Source organism: Pteropus vampyrus, unplaced genomic scaffold (assembly GCF_000151845.1).
Source record: "Pteropus vampyrus isolate Shadow unplaced genomic scaffold, Pvam_2.0 Scaffold19, whole genome shotgun sequence".
Classification (NCBI taxonomy): Eukaryota; Metazoa; Chordata; class Mammalia; order Chiroptera; family Pteropodidae; genus Pteropus; species Pteropus vampyrus.
The window spans coordinates 6,115,426-6,125,525 of record NW_011888800.1 but is presented as its reverse complement, the minus strand read 5'-3'; the positions used below and the strand labels follow the sequence as shown (position 1 = coordinate 6,125,525).

The window sequence follows — 10,100 nt, the reverse complement described above, 5'->3', positions numbered from 1 at the left end:
AACCAAAATATTAACAATGTATTGTGGAATTTATAACATATATAGAAAAAAAAAATTTGCCAACCATAGCACAAAGGATGAAAGAGGGAAAATGGAAGTATTCTGTTGTAATAGCAGTCTGTTATAATATATATGAAGGTGTATAATATTTTTTGAAGGCAGAAATGTGATAGCTTAGAGATGTATACTATAAACCCTAGACAAGTCACTAAAAAAATCCTACCAAAAACAGTTATAGTCAGTAAACCAACTGTAGAGATAAAATGGAAGAATAAATTTAATGAAGCCGTGAAAAGAGAAAAACTGAAAAAAGAATAGACAGTAAAATGATAGATTTAAACTTAACCATTTCAATAACTGCATTACATATAAATGGTCTGCTTTAATTACAAGGTTAGTTGTCAGAATGCATAAAAAAGCAAAACACAACTAGGGATTGTCTCTAAGGAACCCACTTTAAATATAAAGAAACAAGACAAAAAAGGATAAGCCATTAAACACTAAGCAAAAGACTTCAGAAAAAGAAATATTATCTGGGATAAAGCATATTTCATAATGATAAAGAGATCAATTCATCAAGAAGATATAAAATCCGAAATGTGTATTCACCAAACAACAGTTTCAAAATACACAAAGCAAAAACTGATAGAACTAAAAGGAGAAATAGATAAATCTGCAATTATAGCTGGAGATCAACACTCCTTTCTCAGTAATTGATAGGACAAGTAGACAAACAGTTTAATAAAGACATAGAAGACTACATAATGTTATCAACTAACATGAGCTAACTGATGTTTATCAAACACTCCTCCTAACAATGCAGAATACATATTCTTTTCAAGCGTACGTGAAACATTTACAATAACAGACCATATTTTGGACTTTAAAACCTGTCTCAGTAAAATTTAAAGGATTGAAATCATACAGAGTATTATCTCTGGCCACAAAAGAAATAAACTAGATATCACTGAAGAATAATTTCTGGAAAATACCCTATTTGGAAATTAAACAACACACTTCTAAATAACCTATGGATCAAAGAAGAAATCATCAAGGAAATTAGAAAACATTCTAAGTGGAGTAAAAACAAAAGCACTAAATGTAAAAATGTGTGGCATGCAACCAATGCAGTACTTAGAGTGAAATTTATAGCATTAAATAATTATATTTAGAAAAGAAGAAAATCTGAAATCCCTGATCTAAGCCAGGTGGCCGGCAACTTCTCTTCTGTCAAGGGCCGACTAGGCTTTACAGGTCACACAATGTCTCTGACACACACTCTTCTACTTATTCTTTTTAAAACAGAACATAAAAACGATTTGTAGCTCACAGGCCATCCAGAAATAAGCTGTGGGCTGGATTTGGTTTGCAGGTTGTAGTTTGTCAACCTCTATCTAAAGTTCTGTCTGTTGATCTACCATATAATCCAGCAATCCCTCTACTGGGTATTTACCCCAAAGACTTAAAAAATCATATCCATAAAGATATTTGCACACCAATGTTCATAGCAGCATTATTCACAGTGGCCAGGACATGGAAGCAACCGAAGTGTCCTATGATAGATGATTGGTTGAAGAAGCTGTGGTACATATATACAATGGAATATTACTCAGCCATAAGAAGAGATGAAATACTGCCATTTGCGACCACATGGTTGGAACTTGAGATTAATCATGCTAAGCGAAATACGCCAGACAGAAAAAGTTGAAAATCACATGGTATCACTTATATGTGGGATATAAACCTAAAAGCAACAAAGGAACAGGACAAACAGAGACTCACGGACATGGACTATGGACTAGTGGTTACCAAAGGGGTAGGGGGTGGAGGAGGTGGGGGAAGGTAGTTGGCGTAAAGGGGGTGAAATACAGGAGGATGGGGGAGGGTGAAATGGGTAAAGGGGATCAAATATATGGTAGCTGAAGGAAACTGGACTTTGGGTGATAAACACACAATAGAACATACAGATGTTAAATTATAATGTACACCTGAAAATTATAACTGTATTAACCAATGTTACCCCAATAAACAATTAAAAAAAATTAAAAAATTAAAAAATAAAATAAAGTTCTGTCTGAAGAAACCAGAAAAAGAAAAAACTAAATCCCAAATTAGCAGAATAAAGACAATAATAAAGAATGGAAATCAATAAAGTAAAAAACAAACAAAAACCAAAAATCATTGATGCCAAAAGCTGGTTCTCTGAAAAGACAAAATTGATAAACCTCTAGCCAGGCTGATCAGGGAAAAAAAGGATGACATAAATTACTTATATCAGGAATGAAAGAGGGGTATTTCTACATATCCTACAGATAGTAAAACAAGGAAATATTTGAAAACCTAGATGAAATGGAACCATTCCAGGAAACATATAAACTACCAAAACTCATTCAAGAAGAGGCAACCTGAATACCTCTGAGTCTAGGCTTTACTGGTGAATTCTACCAAATATATGAGGATGCGATAATACCAATTATACACAAAATCTTCTAGAAAACAGAAAAGGAGAGAACACTGTCCAGTTCATTTTATGAAGCCAGCATTACCCTGCTATCAAACCAGGCAGATATTTTAAAAGAGGGAAAATGTTGATTTTTTTTCCTTTAAAAACAGAAATAAAGGTTATGAGGTGGTTTAATTATGTGCATTTTTAGTTAACTGCAATGTAGTAAAACTTGTTAGTAAGCAGCCAGAGGTTATGCCAGTCAACAAACAGTATCAGCTCTAATTATTCTTATTTTCATAGACAGAAAGAGAAAACAAGGGGGAAAAGTATGAAAAAACTATAGCCACAGTGTTTTTATTTTTTTAAGCTCTAAGGAAGTGTTTGGATTCAAATTCTCTCTTCTTCATTTTATACACTCTTTCCAATAACAAGCCCAGCAATGCAGGGAGAGTGAAGTAATGAATTTCCATCCACACCCAAGGCCAGGGCCTCAGTGAGAACCTGTGTGCTCCACAGTTAACACAGAGTTTTAGAAATCTGTTGAACTGTGAAAGATTTCCTCCAGGCTTTACCTTGACATAGCTTCCTTCTTTATCTGAGACGAGGGCCACATATGTGATTTCATGATGTCTGCAGTACTCCTGTAATTCTTCTTGGGACTGAAATAAATAAGCACAGTGTATGACATAAATACAGAGCACCTGGAGCAGCTTCAAGTAATTAAGGAGAATGAAAACACTGTTCAATTGTATTCTCAAAGTGAACATGCTGACATCAGGGGTTATAAATATTAAGCAAGGAAAGTACAGATTTCAAAGGAGAAATAAGACCTTTTGCTTTCATTACTTTCGCTATTGTAATAAGGGGCCATTGGTGATCAATGTGGTGAGGATACAGTAAGAGGTTTTCAAAGGATTCAAATTCTGATGGAAAGTATAAAAATTACACCCCCTATCCCTTCCCCCTCCACGATCTCTGAGGAAAGCAAAGGCGACACAAGAAATAGTGGTAGGTGAAAAGCAGAACTGAAGCATAAAGCAAAGAACATCAGAGCAGAGAAGCCTGTAGAGAATAACACTGTGCTGGACTTAAGTCACTGTTACAGGGCTTATATTTTACTGAAAGAGCACTTCTCTAACAATTTATGAAATAAGAAAACGAGTGGAAAAGGATACTGCTCTGTCAAATGAATAAAAATTATCGCTCAGCCTACTTCTGACATGAATTTTTATATAACACCCACAAAAATGAACAGCAGCAGCTTCAGAAAAACCACCTGGCAGGTGATGTGAAAGGAGGAGGAGGGAGGGTGGGGGTTGTTTCCCTAGGCATCTCTTCATGCTCTGGGGCACCTTGAGCGTGGGTGAACGTGTGTACAACTTGGATGATCACCTATCAGTGAGCCACGCAGTGATCAGAAGTTAGTAATCTAAAGGCCTTACATTCTAAAGGGCAGGCAGATGTGGGAGGTCTGAGGCTACAAGACACTAAACACAGAATACTTTGGGGAACTGTGATAGGCTGGTTGTGGCCTGCAAAGGTGTCCACATCCTAATCCCTAGAGCCTGTGAATCCCTAGAGCCTAATCCCTAGAGCCTTTTACCTTGCATGGTAAAAGGAGCTGTACAGATGAGATAAAGTTATGAATCCTGAGATAGGGATTTTCCTGGATTATCTGGGTGGGCCCAGTGTAAGAACAAAGGTCCCTGTAAGGAGACAGGAGGTTGAGAGTTAGAAATGTTAGGATAGAAGCATAGATCAGGAAAAAAGATGCTACACTGCTGAGTTTGAAGAGAGGATGGGGCCATAAACCAAAGAATGCAGGAGGCCTCTAGGAGCTGGGAAAGGTGATGAAATGGACTCTCCCCACAAAGCCACCAGAAGGAATCACCCTATCGACACATGGTACTGATTTGAGCCCAGTGGTACTGATTTCAGACTTCTGAATTCTAGAAATGTAAGCTCATAAACTTGTGTTATTTTAAACCACTAAGTTTGTGGTAATTTGCTACTGCAGGAATCAGAAACTACAGCAGGAAGAACTCTAACCACAGAGATAAATAAGAGTTTGAGAACCTAAAGCCACTGAAGGTGACTTGCCATGGAAACCACTCACGCATAGGTGCTTTTTGTCTCATTACCTGTGACCAGTCATACATGATTTCCGCTGTGATTCCCGCCATCCAGAGTTTCTGGGTTATGTTGATGGCCCTGGACATGGACATCTGGCCAACACTTACAACCAGGAGGTCACAGGAGCTTATTGTAACCTGGATCAGAAACAGTGATGATATTTAGAAGAGCGAGACTGCAGACGTGTAGGTGGGATCAGCGCTGAGCGGGAGGCAGCACTCATGTGAAGACAGGCATTTTGAATTCTTATATAGCAACATATGTGCAGAAGTCTTTGCTTCAAAATGATATAGTAAAATGAGTAACAGTAAAAAAACTTTAATATTAGTCTTTTAAGATAGAAATGATTTCAACTACCCTGAGCCATCAGGATGATACGGTTTTCCTCTGGGAAAACTAATCTTGCTTGAAACACAAAGGAAAAAGAATCACTTTTAGCTTTGCAGAGTACAGCAGGATTTCTGAACAAGGGGCTTTGATATAAGTCTGTTAACAACTGTAACATCCCACATTTACATAGCTCATTACGGATGAGGAGAGTGAGTCTAGGAAAGAATGGATGGATTGTCTGAAGTCCCCAGCTAGAGACTAAGTACTGAAATGTAAGAACTCATGCCAAGTCTTAGGCTTATCCATCACGGTGAAGACAATCTCTCAAACCCTAGTCTAATGCTGCCACATCCAGGGCTCCATGTAAATGACTACAAAGTGAAAGACGAGACTCAAGGCACACTGGAAAGCAAAGCCAGAACTTACAGGTTCTTCCATGCTGAGGACAGCAGCAGATATCTTGTCTATAGCTATGCTGACCCCAATGGCGGTGGGAACTGGCCCCAGAGCTTGCGGCCCTCTAAACTGCGGAATCTGCGGAGAAAAACACACAGTTCTGGTCATGAAATAGAGAAGAAACTGCAATTACGGGCAAAGCAATGATAAAAGGGCATGCTCTCTGTCAACAATTTATCATCAAAAGGTTCAACAAAAAGATGTATCTGAGTAGCAAGGGAGACAGAGAGCGAAAAGCAAGCACACATGCCAATTTAGGAAAATGCTACTGTAGAACTGCATTATTCAAGATGGCAGCTGCTAGCCACATGTGGCTTGAGCATTTGAAAAATGGCTAATCCTAATTGATATGTGCTATAAGTATAAAATACACACTGGTTGCAAAGATTCAGAATTAAAAAAAGAATGTAAAGTAGCTCATTAATTATTTTTAGATGTTTGATTACATGATGAAATAGTATATTGGGTTAAGTAAATGCTGATTGCAAATATTTAGAAAAAGTATATAAAGTAAAGTATGTAAAAAAAGTATGTAAAAAAAGAATGAAAAGTAGCTCCTTAATAATTTTAAAATTTTGATTATATGTTGAAACAATATTTTGGGCATACTGCATTAAATAAAATACATTATTAAAGTTAATTCCACCTGTTTCTTTTTACATAATATTACTAGGCAATTAAACATGTAACATATGTATGTTCTGGTTCTGGATCCAAGATGGATAGGTATACTTCTCCCTATTCTTCCTGCTAAGTACAGCTAAAAATCCTGGACATTACATATAAAACAAACATAAGAAGACTCTGAAGTGGAGAGAAAGTAGAAGACTAGTCGGGATCCACATGACACGTGGCTAGTCCCCCAGGTTTGGTCTTTGCCTCATATATCCTGGATTGGGTGCTGGAGAAACCGGCGACATAGACATGCCGAGAAGAACCAGTAAAAAAGACCTGGTGAAAACCTGCTCTCTCTGGCCAAAAGACCACAAAAGGGGCAACCCAGCAGGACAGAAAACTTTTAGACAGTACCTGCCCTGCTCTAGGCAAACACCATAGGAAAAAACACAGGCCGACTCCCACCAGGAAAGGATGAGTGGGGGCCTACACATTCACCTAGATTAAGAAGCCCCTCCCTAACAAAAGTCCCAGTAGGGTGGCATCAGAGAAGATGAAATAGAAGCCAGGACTTAACATGTATCTGCCTGGGGGTAAAGCCCCCAGCCCCAACAGTGTCTATGGAGGCCAGCAACCCCAGGATCCTGGAGTTCCACTCCTACCTAAGTAGTAACAAGGCCAACCTCCCCACTGGGGTGGTGCCAGAGGAGGCTGAGTAGGAAGCTAGATTTTCCTCCCCTCGCCCCCTCAACATAGTATTAGTGGAGACAATGTGGGAAGCAGTAACGGGGCACCCCCTCCCACCCTGGGGATGTCTAAGAAGGCCAGATGAGGACCTTGGGTCTTTATCCCCAACTGGCAGTAGCAAGGTGACACCCATCTGCCCCACAGGTGCAATATCAGAGGAGGCCTGCTAAGCCAGAAGATCTAGATAAGCTCCAGAGTCTCAAAATACTCAAAATATCCAGGATACAACTGAAAATCACACATCTGACAAGGATTTTAAAGCAATCATAATAAAAATGCTTCAGCTGGCATTACGAACAGGCTTGAAACAAATTAAAAAAATGGAACATTTTAGCAAAGAAGATAAAAAAACTTAGTGGATAGATCACTGGCAGAATGAAGTCAACAGCGGCAACATTCAGTGAAACTGAAGATGAAAACAGAAATTATTCAATCTGAACAAGAGAGAAAACAGACTCCAAGGCAAAATGTCCCAGGACTTCAGGGATATAATAAAAGATCTAACAGTTATGTCTTCAGAGTCCTAGAAGAAGAGGAAAAAAAGTGAGACAAAAAAATATTAGAATAATGCCTGAAACATGGTTCTGCTGATACCATGGTGAGAGGGCTGGGAGTTGGGAGAGTGAGCAGGAGACCTTGTTACTGATGGAAAGTGGTGAAAGTTCCAACTTCCCATTCAGCCTTCTCCGGCACCACCCCAGTGGGGAGGGTGGCCTTGTTACTGCTTGGGTTGGGGTGGAAGTCCAGGATCCTCCACTGACACTACTGGTGGGGGACATTACCCCCAGGTAGACATGAATGTCCTGGCTCCCAGTTCATCTTTTCTGATGCTACCCTGCTGTGGCTTGGTTACGGGCCCACATAGGCAAAAAACATAAACCCATAGGTTCAAGAAGCTGAGAAAATCCCAAATAAGATAAATCCAAAGAAAGTCATGCCAAAACACATTATTATTAAATTTTAAAGACAAAGAAAAAAAAATCTTTAAAACCTTTCCTATAGGGGAAAAATAATCCAAATAACAGCACATTTCTCATCAGAAACCAGAAATGTTAGGGAAATACAATAGATTTCTTCTCTTGAGTTTCTCAGAGTTTGACAGTCGAAGTAATAAGCGTAACACTGTCTGATGTGGATCTCAATGTGTGTAGAGGAAGTCATTTAAGACAATTACATTATAAAAGGAGGGATGCGGTAAAGGGACTTAAAGGCAGGTAAGGTTTCTACACTTCATTTGAACTGATACATGTCCACAGCAGCAGACTTTGTAGTGATGGAACAGCTCTGCATTTCAATTGCAGTGGTGGTTACAGGAAGCTCCACTTGTGATAAAATGGCCACAGAACTGTGCACATACCGTAGACCAATGTCCATTTCCTGGTATTGATATTTTATTAGAGTCATGCCAGGTTTAACCATAGGAAGAAAGTGTGTAAAACATACAAGGCCTCTCTGTACTATCTTTGCAACTAAATCTATAATTATTTAAAAATAAAAGTTTAAAAACACTACAAATGTAGTTCACAAGACATTTCTATTCCTAGATGAAAGATATACAGCTATTCAATTGTACTACTGGTTCAATTTTTCTGTAGGTTTGAAAAATCTCAAAATAACAAGTTGAGGAAGAAATGAAATTAAGTCAGAACAGATGAACAAATAATGGGCAAGCCCTTACCAGCAGGTCATATCTGCCACCAGCTGCAAGGATTTCGGATATAGCCCTTTGCCTCCGTCTGATGAATGCCACAAACTGGAAGATGATCCCACTATGCTGCTGTACTTTGTAAACCAAGCCCAAATTGATCAAGACCTGTTAAGTGAAACGCCACACAAACGAGTCAAGGGCACTGTTTTCCATCAATGGCGTCAGAACAATCTGTACAGCGTAAACCAATATTCAGTAAGATCTGGCACAAAGTCTGTTTAACTACAGATTGCCAAGTAAGAGAAACTCTGCTCTCTTCAAGAATAGCCACTTGTCTAGGCTAACAGACATAATAAGAATTGCTGTACGAGAGGAATTGTGATGCTCGCAAAGAAATTCTGATTTAAGCTAAATTTATTACTAGATATCAAATGTTCCAAAATATAGAAAGCAGAGTTCCTCAGGAAAAATAAAACACTTATTAGCATTAATAAAATAAAACCCATTTCCCTCTTGTGCTGTTATTAATGCTGCAAATCTGTACTGCCAGAATCAAACGATTGCCAAACCTGTAACTTTATGCCAAGTTTCTTCAACAGTCCAACAACCTCCTCGAGATCTTTTAAGCCATACTTCACCAATTGGGCAACACCTGTTTTCTGTTTTATTAATGAATTTATTGTTGGCGTGAGATCTTGCAAATCTCCCTTCTGCTCAATAAATTTGTATAGTCGACACAGCTGGAAAGCAAAGAGGCACAGTTAGCTTGCAGTCCACAGCAGGGAAGGCTCACTTTGCAGTGTTTCATATACAGGGGAACCCAGCAAAACTTTAGCACTCTAAGAAGGGAATTTTGTAGTTGAAGGTTATTTTAGCCTTTACCACAATCCCAAGGATTATTATCCTTTTCCAACAACTCTAAGGCACCTCGCAGAAGTGCTTCAGGCATCTACTTACAGTTCATTTTCAGTCACACACACTCACTTGTAGTTAATACTGACCCCAGCAGAGCAGACCTTGGCACTAGCAGAGCCTCCATTATATATTTTCAAGCCTGTATTGTTCCCCTTTCCGTTCTCATGGATTACCATTACTACAGGCACACAAACAGAAGGAGCGAGAAGTGGGAAGGAGGGGCCGGAGGGCAAAGTCTGACTCGTCCTAATATTACACCAAATCAGCCAGAAATTCCCTCTCCTTCCTTTGCTTGAATGATTCCTATTTGTAGCCATGGATGCAACTCAGATGTCATCTCCTGCAGGTAGCCTCCTGATCTTTCCTTCTCTCCTACTCAGACCTTGATCCCAGCTCTTACCACCTGTACACACTGTCCTCCCCAGGAGAAGGTGGTGGCTGACGATGATCTATCTATGGGCCAGGCACAGGCTCTGGCACAGAGGAGGTGAAAGAGGAAATAACTGGGATCGTAAGACCAGAGAGAAAACTCCCAGGAGCTAAAGTGGAAATTAACAAAAATTATAGCTATTTTAAGGCTGCAGGCAAGCAGAACCTGGTTCAACTATAAATTGGCACCTGGAAACTAAGAGATGAATGAAGACTTGGTTTCGTGTAGTTTAATATAATAATTATAAATCACTTGTATCTTCTAAAAAATCCAAAAATGTCAAAATCTCCTCTAATCTCCTTACTAAAGATTAAATATTCTCATTTAAATTTTTCTTAATAAAATAAATTATTTCTTCTCAAATTTTAACATTAAATTAC

General features: G+C 38.9%; 1 protein-coding gene across 1 annotated transcript in view; it reads right to left on the bottom strand.

The window, feature by feature from the left end:
- Positions 1 to 10,100, bottom strand: part of EIF2AK4 (eukaryotic translation initiation factor 2 alpha kinase 4) — a 103,702-nt gene that overhangs the window by 16,242 nt on the left and 77,360 nt on the right. Inside the window, exons 29-32 of the mRNA XM_011355148.2 lie at positions 8,406 to 8,540; positions 5,336 to 5,443; positions 4,588 to 4,716; positions 3,019 to 3,105 (exon numbers count right to left, since the gene is read on the bottom strand). Coding sequence (XP_011353450.1) covers positions 3,019 to 3,105; positions 4,588 to 4,716; positions 5,336 to 5,443; positions 8,406 to 8,540 — 459 coding nt within the window. The remainder of the gene's footprint in view (positions 1 to 3,018; positions 3,106 to 4,587; positions 4,717 to 5,335; positions 5,444 to 8,405; positions 8,541 to 10,100) is intronic.